The 22,078-nt window shown below is 45.6% G+C and overlaps 1 protein-coding gene across 1 annotated transcript in view; it reads right to left on the bottom strand.

Annotated features, from left to right (window-relative positions):
- LOC126190822 (venom dipeptidyl peptidase 4-like) overlaps positions 1-22,078 on the bottom strand; it is a 382,023-nt gene that overhangs the window by 60,606 nt on the left and 299,339 nt on the right. The window contains exon 12 of the mRNA XM_049931391.1: positions 15,744-15,924. Within this exon, the coding sequence (XP_049787348.1) occupies positions 15,744-15,924 (181 nt within the window). The remainder of the gene's footprint in view (positions 1-15,743; positions 15,925-22,078) is intronic.

The raw sequence follows: 22,078 nt of genomic DNA, 5'->3' as shown, positions 1-22,078 counted from the left end.
CGTGTTGAAAGATGCAATCGCCATCCCCTATTTGCAATTCAACACTGAGAAGCAAGAAGATGCTTAATACATCAATGTAGGCTTGTGCTGTGATAGTGCCACGCAAAACAACAAGGGGTACAGGCCCTCTCCATGAAAAACACGACCACATCATAACACCACCGCCTCCAAATTTTACTGTTGGCACTACACACGCTGCCAGATGACGTTCACCGCGCATTCACCATACGCACACTCAGCCATCGGATCGCCACATTTTGTACTGTGATTCGTCGCTGCTCATGACGTTTTTCCATTGTTCGATCACCCAGTGTTTACGCGCCTTACACCAAGCGAGGCGTCGTTTGGCATTTACCAGCGTGATGTGCTGCTTGTGTGCAGCCGCTCGACCATGAAATCCAAGTTTTCTCACCTCGCGCCTAACTGTCATAGTAGTTGCAGTGTATCCTGATTCAGTTTGGGTGAATTTCCGTGTGATGGTGTGGATAGATTTCTGCGTATTACACATTGCGACCCTCTTCAACTGTCGGCGGTCTCTGTCAGTCAACAGATAAGGTCGACCTGTACGTTTCTGTGCTGCACGTGTCCCTTCACGTTTCCACTTTACTATCTCATCGGAAACAGTGGACCTAGGGCTGTTTAGGAGTGTGGAAATCTCGTGTACAGACGTATGGCACAAGTGACACCCAATCAAGTGACCACGTTCGAAGTCCGTGAGTTCCGCGGAGCGCCCCATTCTGCTCTCTCACGATGTTTAATGACTACTGAGGTCACTGATATGGAATACCTGCAGTAGGTGGCAGCACAATGCACCTAATAAGAAAAACGTATGTTTTTTGGGGTGTCCGGATACTTTTGATCATATAGTGTTTTATTCATCAGAAATACGACTTTGGCCATGGAAACTAACCTTACAAGTAGCACAAAAATGACACTGTACAAGAACGCTAGTTTATCATAAAATGCAACACCCAACTGAAGCCAAGACTTTAACCACGCACTTGACAGACAATACATATGAATAACACACTGTATACTGACACAATAACCTAACATACAATGAAGCACAAACTGGTGACTGAACTACAAGGTTTATACGTGTGACAGAATTAACCCACACCATATGGCCTGATTGTGCCTTTTGATTCTGTTTCCGTTACAATACAATCAGAGAGCAACCCAGTCTCACCATACCTTTCCAGTTGAAGCACCTCTGTGTAAGCATAGCTCCATCAATATAGGCACAACGTGTTCCCAGTGTGGTTTGACAATTCAAATCCTTGTCACACACTAATGCTAGAACACATGCAGTTGTAGACACATTCAGTGGCGTAAGTCACTCTTACACCTCACTTTAGAATAGTCATAAGGGAAACTGTTTGCCATAATTCGTGCCTAGCTTCCAGAAGCCACATCATCTGGATGTATGGAGGTAACACCATCCGTTGACCAAGCCAAACAATCTCTGTGTGAGAGAGATCCACACCGCATGCCGATCGTTGCTTTCCCACGGTTCAGCGCCACCTCTCCCTGTTTCTGACTCCACAGCACTGTAGTGCTCCTCCAGGGCCCACGTCGTTTCGCTTACATAAACCAACTGCAAACTCCACTGCAGCACCCTCAGCTGAAAACTGTGGCCCATTGCTTGGCCAGCCACTCCGATAACACAAGCAACCATGGCTGTCGTGCCATGCCAGGCCCAGTGTTAAACCTGAGGCTTGTCCGTCCCTGATGCTGCCTCAAGTTGGTGTGGCTGCTGCCGCATCATATTGCCAACCCTAAGTCCAGTTGCTATTGCCTGCCCGCACCCCAACCTCCAGTCATCTGCCTACACTCCACGCCTCGGTGGCTAACTCTCAGGCAGCGATTCTGGGAGATAACAGTCCGCTGACCCTCCATGCATGGCCCAGTACCACACTCGGCGTCTAGTCTAGAGTCCTGCATGACCGAGTAAGCGAGCACAAAATACGAGGTGGGGCGAGCACACCCTAACTGGATAGGCTGCCCGCACTAGTTCTTGTGACCGAGCATAGAAGCCGTGACCGAATACGTAGCACAGAACTTCAAACACATTACACGTGCTATTATCCGTGTGACACTGCAGCCAGTACGGGCTTCTTATTTGTGGTGTGTCTCTCTCTGTAATCATGCAGCGCGAGGAAGCCAGTGTAGTAAGACGTAAGATTGAAACCAATGTTTACACATTGAAGAAACGGAAAGGTCTAAAAAGCCAAGTATGGAGTACATTTCTGTGGGTTGTAGATGAAAACATTGCGTCTACTGGGTACGTATCGTGCATACACTGCTCAACTTTATTGTTTTTCCAGTCGGCAACCACTCATTTAAAGAAACACAGTTGCAAGAAACCTCACAAAGATCGTTTCTTCGGCCGTCCTTCCGTTATCTTAATATGCTTGAAATTAAGTGAAAAGCAGGAAATTCTTAACAATGTGCGACAAATGTGAGCTACGTACGCAGGTACAACATTCAATCATTAACATAATCGTTTTTGCTTAGTTAGTGGAAAGTGTATTATAGAGAAACGGGAATGTTGTGACTCGTATATTATTTCATTAACGTAAAACATCTCGTTTTTATGGGAACGGGGGGTCGGGTTGTTTGGGGGGAGAGACCAAACAGCGAGGTCATCGGTCTCTTACGGGAATGTTTCGATGATTTCCATATAAGTTCTGTATTACTTGTCTCTTTTGTTTATTATCATAGATCCTTCAAGTACTGTGTCATCACCACCCAGAAAGAGAGCTTGTTTCAAGGAATGGAGGAACAACAGATCATCCGCAGCAGATGAAGTAGATCTGTACATTTTAATGCACCCCGGAGATGATGATGACATCTTAAAGTGGTGGAGCAGACATGAAACAGATCTGCCAGGTTTGGCTGCAGTTGCAAGACGTATTTTATGTATCCCAGCAACAAGCGCACCTAGTGAAAGGTGCTTTAGTAAAGCCGGCATGTTACTAACAAATTGCCGCAGCCAATTAAATCCGGAACGCGTTTGTGATTTCCTGCCGATCAACAATAACTATAATTTTGTTTATGTTGCAAACAATTGAAACGTATGACAAGTTACGTCTGTAAATGTTTAATGTTCTTTGTATGCTTTCTTTATGAAGATGGTTGTCTTCTAGATTACAGGGAAAGCACTTATTTAATATTTCCTATAAATGAAAGGAAAAATATCTCTTTTGTTTGGAAATGAGACTCGTCTTCTATCCACGATTGTACTGAAATATCATTTTACTTTCCAGGTGCTTTATGAATTTAGCTGTGTCACGTACCCGTTCTTGGAAATGTTACTTTTGTATTAAGAGAGAGAGAGAGAGAGAGACAGGCGTTGGATTTGTACAGTAAAGTACAGTGCAGCGAGCCGGGGCGAGGCGAGGTGAGACGTCAGCGGTGACCGGTCATGCTCGGTTAACCGCGTGTCCGGAAGCCGGACAACAGACATGGCGCGAGTATGTGACCGAGCCGAGTCGTATGGGACCGGACAAGAGCGACTCGGTCCCCCCGTCAACAGGCGAGCCGTGACCGGTCAAACACTGAGCGTTGCAGCACTCTAGTCTAGTCCTCCCCTGCCCATGGGACTGAGAGCCAGCTTCTGGTTGTTGCATGCCTCAAAGTAGTACTGCCCACAGCCCAACCACTGTGGCATGCAGCCACAGCAAAGCTCACCATGATGCTGCAAACGCCAACTGGGCGACACACGCACCCCCAGGTGTGATTTGAGCGCCGGACGTGTGCTGGAGCGACAAGGTGGATGGAAGGAGGGCGGGTCGGGAATTTCATTTCATAGCACACAACATCACAAATGACTGGTTTGCTGAATTTCGTCAAGGTAGTGCCTGTATCGACGATGAATTTCGCGAAGACCGAAATCGGCTGTTGTTCCAAAAATCTTCGATGCTGTGTGCAACACAGGACAAACAGGGAGAAACTTAACAACCCGCTACAAGGAACATATGGATACCTTTCGACTCAAAAACATAAGTACGTCCAAATTTACATCACAAATCGCTCATTATAAACACTCTCTTGATGATATCAGTAACAAACTTTCTGTTCTACATACTGCTGACAAAGGTTTGCAGATGAATCTCATCGAACAATCAGAGATTTACATTCACAGCTAAATTAACTCAAAAACTCCTTAATGAAGAAATTGAATTAATGCAAAACTCTTTCATCCAGAATTTTCAGGACATCTGGTACCACATTACCAAAAAAGATGATGATAAGAAACATTCATCCTCCTGCATAAATTATGTTCTCTTAGTCATATAACAACTATGGCTTTCCATAACTCATTAACTCTTTAGTTACATAGTAAATAATCATCTTGAGGTTGAAGTTCTTCTGCCTGCAATTGCTTACAAATAGATTTGTTTTTGGACAGGATCTGCCTTGGGCAAAACACAGTTATTACTTTCTTTCCATTTCCAATCTCAAGTATCGGCATGATCACTGGGGTCTTTTATTATCTTTCTACAAAACAGGAAAAATGCATTTTACGACTTGTACATATATAAATTTGAATTTTTAAGACAGTATCTATATATCTGAAAAACAAAGTTTTGTATATATACCTAGTCATCACATGCTGTGGAGTTCTTGGATTTTTATGTTATTTCATGCAGTTGTTTTGTTTCACAGTTTATCATCTGTAAGCATATAGAAATTAACGTAGAACAGTTATTTACTTCGAAATTTTACGACTGAGCATGTTATGGTTATGTCTACTGCTAACTAATGCTATGTGGAAGAGGTGGTGTTGTCTGATAGTTCTTTGAGGGCAGAACACAAAGTTCCACTGCAGAGGAATACGTATTCATTCATTACTTGTTTCCTTTCATTTATGACTGAGTATTTCATTATTTTATTCAGTTATTAGTTTTAGTTGGGGACTGTTACTGGGTTTGAGAATTTTAAAGTCTTTGTTGATTTTTGTTGGGCTGTAGAATGACAGCTGTTACTTTTTACTGCTCTTCTGTATTCTGTGTAACTGGTATTAAAGTTTCTGCTTGTGTGTCTTATACAAATCGGTTTCAAGTCCTGGCGCGACAGTCAGTAAATACCAAATGTGTTGTGATTGTCTGTGCTTATTTTTGTTGCCCTTCATTTTCTCGGTCCTGAGTTGTCTGCCCTGTTGCCTATTCCATGGCCTGTTTTGTTGTTGTGAGAGTGTTGCGTGCTTTTGTGTGTGTGTGTGTGTGTGTGTGTGTTTTCTGTGTGTCTGTGTTCTGTGTGTGTGCTTTTGTAAGCTGGTGACAGGTTGTTTTGAATGCTAGGTGTCATCTTTATTATTTTTTTTTTTTAGTTTTGTGATTAAATTTCTCTATGGTGATTGCGTCACATCCATTCTCTATAGCTATTTGCTTTTTTTCTGGAATTAATTTTAATTATTGTCTTCACTGGGTAGAGTTCTGTTCAGTCTGTGCAGCATATACTGGAAACTGGCTAGTTTGTGTGCAGTATGCCGATTAGAGTATTTGTGTGTGGCTGTGTTGATGATAACGACTTTCCTGAATATGTAAAATTGGTGTTGGTTGTTGTCTCTGTGTACTGAGTGGTCAAGGAAATTTAAAATTTTGTCATTTTCTGTTTCTACGGTGAATTTTATTTTTGTGTCTACTGTGTTTATATCTCTGTGGAGTTGTTGGATGTGACTGGATGTTTCATCTAGAAAGCGTATGATGTCATCCACATACCGATACCAATATACTATCCTATTATGTTTCGGTCTTACTGTTGTTTCAAATATTTTGTTTTCAATGTGACTGAGGAAGATGTTGGCTTGGAGACAACTTACCAGTAGATGAGTGGAACTGTTTGCCAAACGAGAAACAGTTTTGCTCTGTGATTAGTTTTAGAATACTAACCATTCCTTTTATGTGTGGTCTGAGAATGACTTTTTGTTCTTCTAATTGTTGTTTGATGATGTTGTTGGTTTGAGCGGTGATATTCGTGTACATGGATGTGATGTCGAATGATGTAAGTATGGCTGTTGTGGGTATGTTGATTTCTTTGTTTTTATTTTTGTACCAGTTCTTTGGTGTTGTGTATGCTTCTGTTGTTTGTGTATACATAATGTTTCTATAAGTATGGGTGTTTCTCCGGCTAGCTGATATGTGGGTGAACCTCTGAAGTTTACCACTGGATGTGTCGGAATGTCCTCCTTGTGGTGCTTTTGTAGGATGTTCGGTGTAGGTCCCTAGTGGTTGCTGTTTTAGCCATTTCACTTTGTTTTGTGAATATGTGCGAGAAATTTTTAGGAATGTTCGTATATTTTTCTGGTATCTTTCTGTTCGGTAACTAGCTGACTTGTTACGCTGTTGTCTTCTACAACTTTTAATGTTTTATTTTGGACATGAAACACAGTCCAACAAACATCAACACAGACTTGAAAATTCTCGAATGCAGCATCAGCCCCACTAAAACTAATTAAAACAGTTAAAATCGCTCAAAAGAGGAAAGGCCGCTGGACCTGATGGGATGCGAGTTCGATTTTACACAGAGTACGCGAAGGAACTTGTCCCCTTCTTGCGGCGGTGTACCGTAGGTCTCTAGAAGAGCGTAGCGTTCCAAATGATTGGAAAATGGCACAGGTCATCCCCGTTTTCAAGAAGGGACGTCGAACAGATCTGCAGAAGTACAGACCTATATCTCTAACGTCGATCAGTTGTAGAATTTTGGAACACGTATTATGTTCGAGTATAATGACTTTTCCGGAGACTAGAAATCTACTCTGTAGGAACCAGCATGGATTTCGAAAAAGACGATCGTGTGAAACCCAGCTTGCGCTATTCGTCCACCAGACTCAGAGGGCCACAGACACGGGTTCCCAGGTAGATGCCGTGTTTCTTGACTTCCGCAAGGCGTTTGATACAGTTCCCCACAGTCGTTTAATGAACAAAGTAAGAGCATATGGACTATCAGACCAATTGTGTGATTGGATTGAAGAGTTCCTAGATAATAGAACGCAGCATGTCATTCTCAGTGGAGAGAAGTCTTCCGAAGTAAGAGTGATTTCAGGTGTGCCGCAGGGGAGTGTCGTAGGACTGTTGCTATTCACTGAGGCTTTTTGCGGATGATGCTGCAGTACATCGAGAGGTTGTAACAATGAAGAATTGTACTGAAATGCAAGAGGATCTGCAATGAATTGACGCATGGTGCAGGGAATGGCAATTGAATCTCAATGTAGACAAGTGTAATGTGCTGCGAATACATAGAAAGAAAGATCCTTTATCATTTAGCTAGAATATAGCAGGTCAGTAACTGGAAGCAGTTAATTCCATAAATTATCTGGGAGTAGGCATTAGGAATGATTTAAAATGGAATGACCATATAAAATTAATCGTCGGTAAAGCAGATGCCAGACTGACTTTCATTGGAAGAACCCTAAGGAAATGCAATCCGAAAACAAAGGAAGTATGTTACAGTACACTTGTTCGCCCACTTCTTGAATACTGCTCACCGGTGTGGGATCCGTACCAGATAGGGTTGATTGAAGAGATAGAGAAGATCGAACGGAGAGCAGCGCCCTTCGTTACAGGATCATTTAGTAATCGCGAAAGCGTTACGGAGATGATAGATAAACTCCAGTGGAAGACTCTGCAAAAGAGACGCTCAATAGCTCGGTACGGGCTTTTGTTGAAGTTTAGAGAACATACCTTCACCGAGGAGTCAAGCAGTATATGCTCCCTCCTACGTATATCTCGCGAAGAGACCATGAGGATAAAATCCGGAGATTAGAGCCCACACATAGGCATACCGACAATCTTTCTTTCCACGAACAATACGAGACTGGAATACAAGGGAGAACCGATAGAGGTACTCAAAGTACCCTCCTCCACACACCGTCAGGTAGCTTGAGGAGTATGGATGTAGATGTAGAACTGAATAAAATTATCAAATACAAAAATATTGAAGGAAAACAAGTAATAAATGAATACACAGTTCTCTGCAACGGAACTCTGTTCTCTGCCCTCAAAACACTATCGGATACCCCCCACTCATAAATACCCCACATTATCCTTTCAACAAACACACACACACACACATGCAATCATCCACACAGTCTTAGGTAATGGTAGGCATAATCATAACATGCCAAGTTGTAAAATTTCGAAGTAAATAACAGTTCTACATTAAGTTCTATTTGGTTGTGAAACAAAACAACTGCGTTAGATAACATGAGGATACAGGAAGGTAACAATGTATATACACAAAATTTTATCTGTTATTGATATATGTAAATATTGTTTTAAAGACTCAAATTTATGTGTGTGTAAGTAGAAAAAGTATTTTTCTCTTATATAGAAAGATAAAAAATCCACTGATAATGCTGAAACTTCAGCTAAGCATGTCTGGGAAATAGAAAGAAAAACCGTGTTTTCCTCAAGATGGATCCTCTCCAAAAACAAATATACATGTTACATATTTAACTCTCTTAGTCATTCGACAAGCATGGCATGATGTAAGCCATTCACTTTTCAGTTACAGAATAAATATTTTACTCTGTGTTTTTGTGTGTTGTGTACCCTCATATAATGCCGACATGAGAATACACCTGCAGTTAGCAAGATTCACTTACATATATTACTGTACTTGTAAATATTTATTCTGTAATACAGCGTATCTCAGGCCAAAGACCATGCTGTAGCAAAGTGTGATAACTATTTTATACATATTCCTCGTTTTTACATCCAGTCTTTAAATTCTGCGAATAAGTGTGAAAACAAGTGCAGCTAAATACTATGTATATTTGTGTATATATCTCATAATGTTCATTATGGGAAACGATTTGGTATGGATACAACGATACAGTGCAGTGTAACTACCGCAAACGTAACAAAATTTCTCTTTCATAAATGTTTCATTAATAATTCCTAAATTTCCGTCATTTCACCAGCATCATCATCATAGCGTCCTGCTACACTCGGTCCTCGGTTTAATGTTCTTTTAGCATCTCCGCCTAATGATGAGCTTGCATCGACTCAAAAACTAGCTAATGATGCTGTAAACAGAACCTGGATTCATCCGAAAAATTGACATATTGCCATTCGTGCACCCTGCACCCAGGTTCGTCGTTGGGTACACCATCGCAGGCGCTCCTGTCTCTGATGCAGCGTCGAGGGTAACCGCAGCCATGGTCTCGGAGCTGATAGCCCATGCTGCTGCAAACGTCGTCGAACTGTTCGTGCAGATGGTTGTTGTCTTGCTAACGTCCATGTCTGTTGACTCAGGGATCGAGACGTGGCTGTACGATCCATTACAGCCATGCGGATAAGATGCCTGTCATCTCGACTGCTAGTGATACGAGGCCGTTGGGATGCAGCACGGCGTTCCGTATTACCCTCCTGAACCAACCGATTCCATACTCTGCTAACAGTCATTGGATTTCGACCAACGCGAGCTGCAATGTCTCGATACGATAAACCGCAATCGCGGTAGGCTACAATCCGACCTTTATCAAAGTCGGAAATACGCATTTCTCCTCCGTACACGAGGCATCACAACAACGTTTCACCAGGCAACGCCGGTCAACTGCTGTTTGTGTATGAGAAATCGGTTGGAAACTTTCCTCATGTCAGCACGTTGTAGTTGTCGCCACCGGCGCCAACCTTGTGTGAATGCTCTGAAAAGATAATCATTAGCATATTACAGCATCTTCTTCCTGTCGGTTAAATTTCGCGTCTGTAGCACGTCTTCTTCGTGGTGTAGCAATTTTAATGGCCAGTAGTGTAAGCATGTAGGCAAGGGGTTGGTATGACGTTCGTGTCTTTTCGACGTGCGTCCTGAAAATGCGGAAACGTGAACTATGGCGACGTCATCAACAAATACGTCCAAACAGGAACAACGTGCTGTTATTCTTTTCTTGGCCGCCGACGGACAAACATCGGTAGAAATCCATCGGAGAATGAAGAATGTTTATGGAGCAACATGCCTGTCCACACCCATCGTTGTGGATCGGAGTGACAGGGAATGCTGCTGCTTCATGGTAATGTATGTCCCCATATCGCAATTGTGTTAACGCAAAAGTTACGCCAAGACAAGTGGGAGACAGTTGAACACCCGCCCTGTAATCCTGACCTCCCCTCACGCGATTATCACGCCTTTCGTCTCTTAAAAAAAAGCCTTGAACGGTCGGCGATTCCTGTCGGACGAGGGTGTACAGCGGGCAGTTACGGACTCCTTCCCGTAGCAGGCCACGGTATTTTACCAAGTTGGTATCTTCAGTCTGGTGCGTTGGTGCGACGATTGCCTCAATGCCTGTGGTGATTCTGCCTGATGATATACCGATACTGGACTGCACGGCCTTCAAACGGAAACTTGTTGATCGGCCCATTAAAGGCTGCACCCAAGTCCCATTACCCTCCGTCTAACTGTGTACCGCCGGCCGAGAGGTTCGAGGCGCTTCAGTCCGGAACCACACTGCTGCTACTGTCGCAGGTTCGAATCCTGCCTCGGGCATGAATGAGTGTGATGTCCTTAGGTTAGTTAGGTTTAAGTAGTTCTAAGTCTAGGGGACCGATGACCTTAAATGTGAAGTCCCATAATGGTTAGAGCCATTTGAACCATTTGAATGTAACTGTACTAATTGCTTTTTCCTGTTGCAGGTGATACTGATTTGTGAGATGAATGGCTCAAGAATCCAATTACACCCTGGAAAACTAATCGTCATGAGTACTTCTATTCATGAACGACCTCATACTGGGAAGACACAGAGAGATTCGAAACTATTTCACCATTAGATTTAATATGTCTGCATCAGTGAAACCAACAACAGTGTTTGAAACTGGTTCTGTAAATGACAGACCACACTCTGGGAGACCGAGAAGAAGAGTAGACACATGTGCGGAAGTTGCAGCATCAGTGGAACGTTCACCGAAAAAGTCACTACACAAGCGACCGCGGAAAATGAACATCCGGTTAACGACTTTATGGCGACATATGCGAACAGGTTTAAACGTAAAACTGATCAGACCCTCGTTTGGGAATGAATTAATGGATGAAGACTTGGAGGATCGACGTGACGCCTGTGCGCTGTTACTGGAGGTATTCGACACAAATCCCAAACGTGGAAAAGTTATGTTCTCAGACGAATGTACTGTGTACCTTAGTTCAAAAGACAGACATGTTTATTTATGGAGTAAGTAGAACCTGCACTTCGTTGAGGAACTGGAAATAAACCCACTCCATATCATAATATGGGCTCCAATATGTGTCACGCATTTGATTTGTCCATATTCCTTTGAAAGTCCCGAAACTCATGCTGTCATGCCAGTGAATCAGGGAACGTGTCTCTCCATACTAAGTGACAGGTTTGTACTGGAATGGGAACGTTTAGGACTTTTTGATCGTATCTGGTTCCAACAAGAAGGAGCGCCAGCGCAGCGCATTTTGCCATATGTGTAAGGGGAAACCTTACCGATGTCTTCAGAGGCATATGGAGTGGAAGAGGATCACCAGCATTACCGCCGCCTCTGAAATGCCCTCCCCCCTGAACTCCTCATCTGACATCGTGTGATAACGCATTATGGGGACATATCAATCATAGCCGCCCAGTATCATTATCAGACAGCAAAGGGCCTCAAAGACGCTGCTCGGAACCCATTTTCTTCTATCACGCCAGCAATGCTGCAGCGAGTATCACATCGCACCTGGAGGCGAATAATTTTGTGCCATGAAAATAACGGATTACACACAGATCACCTGGAGTAAACGATGGTTGCCTCCATACTAGTACATGTCCATCCGCTCTATAGAATTTTAAACGAGACTCGTCCGACCAGACAACGTGTTTCTAGTCATCAAAAGTGCAGTATCGGTGTTGACGGGCCCAGGTGAGGCGTAATGCTGACATCAAGGGCACACGAGTGGGCCTTCGGCTCCGAAAACCCATGTGGATCATGTTTCGTTGAATGCTTCACACGTTGACACTTGTTGATGGCCCATCAGCAATCTGCGGAAGGGTTGCACTTCTGTCACGCTGAACGGTTCTCTTCAGTCCTCGTTGGTCCCGTTCTTGCAGGATCTTTTACCGGCCGCAGCAATGTCGGAGATACCATGTTTTACCGGATTCCTGATATTCACGGTACACGCGTCAAATGGTCGTACGGGAAAATCCCCACTTCATCGCTACCTCGGAAGTGCTGTGTCCCATCGCTCGTGCGCTGACTATAACACCACGTTCAAACTCACCTAAAAATCTTGATAACCTGCCGTTGTAACAGCAGTAACCGATTTAACAACTGCGCCAGCCATTTGCTGTCTTATACGGGCTTTGCCGACCGAAGCGCCGTATTCTGCCTGTTTACATACCTCTGTATTTGAATATGCATGCCTCTACCAATTTCTTTGGCGCTTCAGTGTATATTCCACAAGCAACCATGTAGTGCGCGTGGAGTGAGTGGGGGGGGGGGGGGGGAATATGTCGTACTTACGTAAGCGTTTCCCTTTCCCGTTCCATCTTCGTATCGAGCAAGAGAGAAATGGGCGGCTATATGTCTCTATATACGCCGTAACCTCTCTTATTTTCACGAGACCTTTGGGATACATTAGACGATGGTAGGGCAGTAGCCGTCGTGCCTTCCTTGAGTACAGTTTCTCTAACTTTACCCAATATGGTTTGACGAGGACTAAATCTTTATTTTAACAGATATTCCCATTTAAGTTCCCCGGAACATTTTCTGTACCTTCATAAGAGATACACCGCCCTGATACAATTCTAGCATCGCGTCTCCGTATTCTTTCAATGTCTGTTGACACCGGTACTTGGAAAGGACTCCAAATGCCAGATTAATATTCTTAAAAGTTGGTCGCGGTATCCTGTTGTAAGCAATTTCTTTCACAGATACACTACAAGTACCCAGAACACTTCCAATACATCTATGTCTTACAATGACCTACCGTAATACTGATTTTACGTGACATTCGATTTCACACGACTTCTTACCTTCACTCCTAATTACTTATACGGTCTGAGGTGCTCAAGATGTTTACCACTAAATTAATAATCGGGGACTGTTGGGCTCTTTCTCTTCGTTGGTTAAACGATTCTTTTATCGAAATAATGTGGAATTAGTGTCCACATTAATGAAAGTATTATTTTTAGTGTTCCTCAGGCGACTATACGTACACATTATTTTCTGGTTATGAGTTTTTACACAGAAATTCGTCAGTGGAATAGGAGTTGTCCATAGGAAATTATTTTAAGTTAGATTTAAAATTTGCTTTGCTACCTGTCAGACATTTTATGAAATGAGGTAAATGAACAAAAATTTTTACTGCTGGTGTTGATCTTCTTTCTTAGCCACAGACAGCTTTAACAAATGGCAATGAAGGTAATTTTTCTCTCTAGTGTTATACGTATGGATATCATTGTTCTTCTTAAATTGTTATAGATTATTTATGATGAATTGCATTAGCGAAAATGTGCATTGTGACGCTTCTTTGAACAGATGTGACACGCGTGTGTGAGTACCTTACACGATTCTTACTGCTCGTCTTTGTGCAATCTAAGCGATGAATTATCACAGAAAATTATTCCGTAAGACATTACTGAGGGGAAATATGTCAAGAGATTAAATCGTTTGTTACCAAGAATAGTAGTTACACGAAGAGCAAATATAGCTTAACTGAAAGAAGAATATCACTGAGCTTCTCAAACATTAAAGTTTCCATCAATACCTAGACCAAAAAATTTAGAGCAATGTCCCCTGTTTACGAACTCCTGCTCATGTGTTACATTCATTGCTAGCGGGAGCTCGTTTGTTGTACAGAATTCAGTATAATCTTTCTCTCTTCCTTTTTTTTTTTTTTTTTTACAAAATTTACAGACAGTCCATTTTCTGGGAGTCACTTAATAATTCTTTGGCGTTATCATGCTTTTATCTGCCTAAAGAAGAGTTGTTATTCGTTACACCGACCGGATATTTTGTCCATATTTTTCCACATTTCCTTACGATAGTCCAACAACGACCCTATTAAAAATCAGCCAACATTCTTATACTGCGGATCGTACCTGATAATTTGTTTCTGTATATCGGAAACGTTAGAGGCGCTCGTGCACGAGACAAACGGCAGACTATAAGTAAATGAAACTCCTACAGCCGGTCTTAAGGTGTCATTTATTGTGTAGCTACCACTTTCGGTGCTTCAATGCACCATCTTGAGGCCTTAGTTGATGCCGGAGGGATTATCACGATTCATATACACTACTGGCCATTAAAATTGCTACACCACGAAGATGACGTGCTACAAACGCGAAATTTAACCGACAGGAACAAGATACTGTAATATGCAAATGATTAGCTTTTCAGAGCATACATACAAGGTTGGCGCCGGTAGCGACATCTACAATGTGCTGACATGAGGAAAGATTCCAACCGATTTCTCATACACAAACAGCAGTTGACCGGCGTTGCCTTTTGAAACGTTGTTGTGATGCCTCGTGTAAGGAAGAGAAATACGTACCATCACGTTTCCGACTTTGATAAAGGGCGGCTTGTAGCCTATCGCGATTGCAGTTTATCGTATCGCGACATTGCTGCTTGCGTTAGTCGAGATCCAATGACTCTTAGCAGAATATGGAATCGGTGAGTTCAGTAGGGTAATACGGAACGCCGTGCTGGATCCCAATGGCCTCGTATCACTAGCAGTCGAGATGACAGGCATCTTATCCGCATGGCTGTAACGGATCGTGCAGCCACGTCTCGATCCCTGACTCAACAGATGGGGACGTTTGCAAGACAACAACCATCTGCACGAACAGTTCGACGACGTTTGCAGCAGCATGGACTATCAGCTCGGAGACCATGGCTGCTGTTACCCTTGACGCTGCATCATAGACAGGAGCGCCTGCGATGGTGTACTCAACGACGAACCTGGGTGCACGAACGGCAAAACGTCATTTTTTCGGATGAATCCAGGTTCTGTTTACAGCATCATGATGGTCGCATCCGTGTTTGGCGACATCGTGGTGAACGCACATTGGAAGCGTGTATTCGTCATCGCCATACTGGCGTATCACCTGGCGTGATGGTATGGGGTGCCATTGGTTACACGTCTCGGTCACCTCTTGTTCGCATTGACGGCACTTTGAACAGTGGACGTTGCTTTTCAGATGTGTTACGACCCGTGGCTCTACCCTTCATTCCATCCCTGCGAAACCCTACATTTCAGCAGGATAATGCACTACCGCATGTTGCAGGTCCTGTACGGGCCTTTCTGGATACAGAAAATGTTCGACTGCTGCACTGGCCAGCACATCCTCCAAATCTCTCACCAATGGAAAACGTCTGGTCAATGGTGGCCGAGCAACTGGCTCGTCACAATACGCTAGTCACTACTCTTGATGACTGTGGTATCTTGTTGAAGCTGCATGGGCAGCTGTACCTGTACACGCCATCCAAGCTCTGTTTGCCTCAATGCCCAGGCGTATCAAGGCCGTTATTACGGCCAGAGGTGGTTGTTCTGGGTACTGATTTTTAAGGATCTATGCACCCAAACTGCGTCAAAATGTAATCACATGTCAGCTGTAGTATATTTGTCCAACGAATACCCGTTTATCATTTACATTTTCTCTTGGTGTAGCTATTTTAATGGCCAGTAGTGTATTTCATTTTCTTACAGTAGTGAACGGTCGTAGTTCTCCAGACCTCCAGCCACAAATATGGACATACAAACATACGGCACAGTAGTTTGGCCCTGCTGGAACTCACACGTAGAGCAGGGCGGGCCTCTTCTCGTCGCCCTCGGGGTCGAGGTCTGGCGGCAGCAGCAGCCGCACCTGGGCGCGCAGGCCGCCCTCCAGTTCCACCCAGTCGTCCAGCTGCTGGGGCAGTAGCTTGTGGGACAGCCTCTTACGCAGCGCGGTGTTGCTGTGCTCCCGCCGCGAAATGCCTGTCACACACAGACGTAAACTAAATTCGTGTATTATACGGATGGTTGTCAGCTTGCGACACACGACTTCTCGGTCGTTAGCACCAATATTGTCTTTCTGTCATGCGAGTATGGTTAAAGACACTGACAAGGAGACGGCACGACGTTGGGGTCGAGAATTTGTCCGAGATTTTGTGTGGTGAAAGAGCACCTCTAACACCTCACGTGGTTAAAATATTAGGACGCACTAACCTGAAAATCCCGGGAAAAATCGATCCAAAGTTTCTTAGGTGTCTTATGAGTATAAAATGTTAGTCCATTGCCGATAGCCGGCACGGTAGCTCAGCGTGTTCGGTCAGAGGGTTAGCTGCCCTCTGTAATAAAAAAAACTGAGTTAATCGATCAATAACGAACTAAAACGGATGTCTTACGACGTCCGCCCGAGCAGATGCAACGCACAACAGCGAAAAGAAAAAAAAAAAAAAAATAGCCGGCACGGTAGCTCAGCGTGTTCGGTCACAGAGCCGGTTGGCCTCTGTAATAAAAAACTGAGTGGAAGGATCAACCACCGAACTTGAACAGGATGTCTTGCGAAGTCCGCAACGACCAAACACAATGATCACTCCTAACGAAAAAAAAAGAAAAAGAAAAAAAAAGATGTTTAGGCCTCTGAGTCTTACGCCAGAGGTCTCGGGTTCGATTCCTCCTCCGGCACTTTTTTTCATCTGTTTCATTTTCTTTTGTTATTCCACCAATTATTCACAAAGTTTCCCAAACCTACATTATCTCTAACAAATTAGTAACATCATTGAATAAAAATCATTTTCTTTTTGTCCAACAGCACAATTCATGGGGGTGGGTTTTCCATTTTTAATTGTAAATTATATGAGGGGAAACATTGGGTTTTTAATCACAATAACAAAGTCGATTGGGAAGCATTAAGCTTTTATAAATATAATAATTATAAACAAGAACCGCAGTGGTAATCATCGTAGAAACAAACAAAGCAATAATTTTTGCGACATCTTGCGCAACATATAAAGGCGGATTTTTTTTCAATCACAGGGCGTTTGCAATAAATCTGTACAAAAATATGCCCCATTAACATTTACAAAAATGTTTTGAATTTCTGATAATTTTGAGGCAAACCAGGCATATTGAATCATCTCTCGGAATATTGGTGACGATAATTGACGGTGAATTATAGAATGAATTTTTATACAATCTTCCCGGGAACGAATTTCACGATTCTTCTGTAACAATGCGCTGCAATTTTGCAAGCAACAGAAGAAAAAACAAAGTGCCGGAGAAGGAATCGAACCCGAGACCTCTGAGTTCGGGTCCGAGATCTAACCATGTATGCCAGACGGCGGGTAGGCAATAGACTAACGTTTTATACTCATAAGGCACCTAAGAAACTTTGGATTGATTTTTCCCGCTATTTTCCGAGTAGTACGTCCTAATACTTTAACCACTTGAGGTGTTAGTGGTCCTCATTCACCACACAAAATTTCGGACAAATCATCGGCCCCACGGTCGTGCTGTCTCCTTGTGAGATGACAAAAGTCATGCGATACCTCCTAATATACTGTCAGATCTCCTTTTTCCCGGCGTAGTACAGCGACTCTATCTGGCACAGACTCTTACAAGTCCCCTACAGAAATACTGAACCATTCTGCCTCTGTACCCCTCCATAATCGCGAAAGTGTTGCCAGAGCAAGATTTCGTGCACGAATTGACCTCTCGATTCTGTCCCATAAATGTTCGATGTCATTCCTGTCGGACGAACTGGATGCCCAAATCATGCGCTCTAACTGTCCCGAATGTACCGGGTGATCAAAAAGTCAGTATAAATTTTAAAACGTAATAAACCACGGAATAATCTAGATACAGAGGTAAATATTGACGCACATGCTTGGAATGACATGGGGTTTTATTAGAACCATAAAAAGAAAGTTCACAAAATGTCCGACAGATGGCGCTGGACAGCAAGACGTCAGTGACTGCGCATGACAGTCGTGTATAAAAGGAGCTGCAATGAGAGAGAGAATCCAATCTCCCCCATCCCACCTACTCCCAGAAGTGTAAAGCCCGACCCCCTCCGACCACTCCTGAACTCACCATCCCTGTCCGTCATCTAGACGCCCCCACCCCTCCTGGCAATTCCCTACGTCCACCCCCCCCCCCCCCGGCTGAGGACATCATCAGGTTCCTCACCATTGTCCAACAAAACGTCCACCCTTTCCAGCGCCCTCACACCCTCCAACAGGTCTCCCTCGCCGCCCGTTCCATTTTCCACTTAAAAATGTATGCCACCTACTCCAACAACCAGGCCCATTTCACCTTCTCCCGTCTTGACACCCTTGTCTAAATCCCAGTCATGGCGCGACAGCACCGTATCCTTTTCAACAACATCCGCTCCCTTCCCGCCAACAAGAACCTCTTCCTGCACACCCTTGCCACCCACTGCGTGGATGCCTTCCTCCTCAATGAAACCTTCTTCCAACCACACCACACCCTCCACACGTCGCCCTACCTCCTTCACCACTCCGATAATCCCCTCTCGATTGCGCGTGGCGGAGTTGCCATTGGTCACCACCGCCAGATCCCAGTTCGGCTCCAACCTCTCCTTCCCGACCCCACCGAAAACCTGATCCTCAGTCTCTTCTTCCCAGGCCTTACCGTCACCTGCGCCACCATCTATGTCCGCCCTAACGCCCCTATTCTCTTCGACTTCCTCTCCCAAATTGACCGTACCTTCTCCTCCTACGTGATCGCCGCAGACCTCAACATCCATAGTCGTTCCGCCGCCCAGTTACGGCGGTGGCTTCGGTTCCTCTCCTCCCTTCAAGGCGACCTCATCCCCATCCCTCAGCACACCCGTCCCGAATCCAACTCCACTCCCGATGTTATCCTTTCCTCCCCTAACCTCCTTGGCCGTATAACGGTGGATGTCCTGGAGCCTATTGGTAGCGACCATCTCCCTGTCCTCCTCACCGTTTCAGTCGTCGCCCCCGCCCCGACCCTCATACTGACCCTCCCCCAAAGTACGTCCATGACTATTCCTGTGCCAACTGGAATTCCTACCGGGATACCCTCTCCACCCAGGTCGATAGCCACCCCTTCACCTACCGCCACCCTGACGATGTAACCCATGCCGCCTCCTTTCTCCAGCAGACCTTGTCTGAAGCTGTCGAGACCCATGTCCCTACTGTCGCCATCCACCCCCACCGTCCTACCCTACTCCCACAGGCCGTCCTCCTCCTCCGTGAATCCCGTCGTCTCTACCGTGCCTTTCTCCACATGTGTGACCCAGACACACTCCGACGCCACCGGCAACTCCAGCGACACATTCGTAATTTGCTCGCGGCTAAGAAACGCCGGGACTGGCGACAGACGTGCACCCGTTTAAATGCTACCCTACCTATAAACTCGTCCAAGTTCTGGTCAGCCTTCCGTCGCCTTACCGGAACTAAACCCTCCCCCTACTATCCTCTTCTCCATAATGATCATCCCTTCCCTGACACCCTTAGTAAGGCCAATCACTTTGCCTCTTACCTCTCCGATGTCTTTTACATCCCCGATGATCCCTAGTTCGTTTACTCCCTCTTCCCAGATGTCCGAGATCGAACTGACACCTCTGTCCCTCCCCTCACACCTGGTTTCCAGTACTTGGACAACATGGCACACACAGAACTCAATGCCCCTATCACTACACAGGATATGATGCTACACTCCGCATGAAACGCAACACTGCTCCTGGTCACGATCGTGTTACCTACCGTCACCTCTGTGAAGCTCCTGTCTGTTTCCTCTCCACCCTGGCCAGGCTCTACAATGTAGTCCTGTCCACCGGTTACTAGCCTGACCTGTGGAAAACCTCCCGTATCCTGATGTTCCTTAAACCTGGTAAACCGCCGTCCGCCGTCTCCTCCTACCGCCCCATCAGCCTTACCTCGGTCTTCAGCAAGGTCCTGGAATCTATCCTCACCCTCCGCATCCACCAGCATCTCCTCCAGCACTGCCTCCTTCCCGTTACCCAGTGTGGCTTTCAGCCATCCTTCTCTTCCGACGACCTTCTCCTTCACCTCACTCATCTGCTTTCCGAACAGCTTAATTCCTGCCGCTCTGCAATCTTCCTCTCCCTGGACCTCGGACGTGCTTATGACCGCATATGGCATTCCGGTCTCCTCTTCAAGCTCCAAACCTTCGCCCTTCCCATTAATTACATCCGTCTGATCGGCTCCTTTCTCTCCCACCGTCCTTCCTACGTCACCATCCATAACACGGATTCCTACACCTTTTTTACCTCCGCCGGTGTGCCCCAAGGCTCTGTCCTCTCCCCCCTTCTGTGCCTTTTATATACGGAGGACATGCCACCACCGTCACCCCCCGGCCACCTTCTCCAGTTTGCCGATGACACCGCCTTCCTTGCCCTTGCCCCCACCCTGCAGCGCTCCCAATACCTTCTCCAATCCCATCTTGACCGGTTCACCACTTGGTGCAACCAGTGGTTGCTCAAGGTCAATCCCTCCAAAACCCAGGCGATCATTGTAGGCAAAACCACCCCTTCCTTCCGCCTCCTTGATTTCTATCTCACCATCTATGGCCGTCCTATCGCCCTCACCCCCACCCTTAAGTACCTTGGCGTCACCCTCGACCATCGACTCTCCTGGACCCCCCATCTCCGGACAATCCAAGCCAAGGCACGCTCCCGACTCCGTCTCCTCAAGCTCTTTTCCGGCTGTACGTGGGGTCTGGACCCTTCCACCACTCTCCACACCTATAAATCCCTTATCTGCCCTATCCTTTGTTATGGCCATCTGGCCTGTATCTCCGCCCCCCCCCCCTACCTTTTATAAATCCCTTCAAATCCTTGAACGCCATGCTCTCTGCCTCGCCTATCACATCCGTCTCCCCTGCCCCACGCGGATCCTGTACGATCTCATTCCGTTCCCCCACCTCCTCCTTTTCCCTGAAAGGCCCCTGTACACCTCCCGCAAGCTCGATCCTCCTCACCCGCTTGTCTCGCCGATCCTCTCACACCCCCGCCCGCTGCCGCACCTGTATTCCCACGTCCCACCCGGTCTCCATCTCTCCACCCTCCTTACCCTCTCCCAAGGTGGCTTCCGCCAGCTCCCTCTCCCTGATGATGCCCTCCTCCCCTCCATCTACCCCTCCTACCAGCTTTGATCCTTCCACCCTCTTCCTGTGTTTGCTCCTTTGGGCACCCTCCCTCCCTTCTCTCCCTCTTCCCACCCTCCTCCATTTCTCCCCACTCCTCCCCCAGACTTCCCCTCCCTTGTCCCTCTCCTCCTCCCCCCATCTCCTCAGCCATTGGTATCCTTGTTCTCCCCTCTCCCCCACCTCACCCTTACTCCCCTCTTGGCAGGTCCCCGGACTTGCACACGCTAGGTGGATATTCGCGCGCCGGAGATCATCGCCATCAGTGTCTCGTGTGTGCCGTCGTGTTTAGTGTTCAGTGTTCACCGTCACACTCCATCGTTCGCCAGTGCCATCGACATCTTCGGTGTTTGTGCTTCGTGTCAACAATTTGTAGTGTGGATTGTCATCGAGTGTGAACGGCTTCATGTTTTTTTATGTTCATGTGTCTACTGTTTTTTCCCCGCCGTTTTGTTCCAACTCATGTGTCTTCTCTGTTTTTATCATTGTACTATCTTTGGCTGAAGAGCGGCGTATTGTGCTGCTGCCAGCCTACCTGTTCTACGGGTTTTGAAATCACAATAAAGAAAAGAAAAAGAGAGAATCAAATGCGCCAGCAGTCGCAGCATGCTGACGTTACCTAAAAAGGCGCTTTTAGTGAAGCTGTATTATCAGAATGGGGAATGTGCTAGTTCAGCGTTACGATCCTATCGCCATAGGAAGGGGATTCGAACGGATAAAGGCCCGTTGACAAATGCAGCTGTGGCGAGAATGATTTCGAAGTTCGAAGCACAAGTCGTAATGCTGCTGAGACAGTTCAGGAAGAAATGGAGACTATAGCGGGTTCGTCTATGCACGGAGAAGTCAGCGCTCGTGCAGTCGCACGTCGCACCGGCATTCCATACACTACTGTTTAGTTGGCACTTAGGCGTACCCTCCGATGTGATGCGTACAAAATCCATGAACTGTTACCTGGCGATTTAGTGAAGCGGAGGGCATTTGCGGTGTGGGC

This window comes from Schistocerca cancellata, chromosome 6, assembly GCF_023864275.1.
Source record: "Schistocerca cancellata isolate TAMUIC-IGC-003103 chromosome 6, iqSchCanc2.1, whole genome shotgun sequence".
NCBI lineage: Eukaryota > Metazoa > Arthropoda > Insecta > Orthoptera > Acrididae > Schistocerca > Schistocerca cancellata.
Note: the sequence above shows the minus strand (reverse complement) of the source record. Positions and strands in the feature narration are given on the sequence as shown.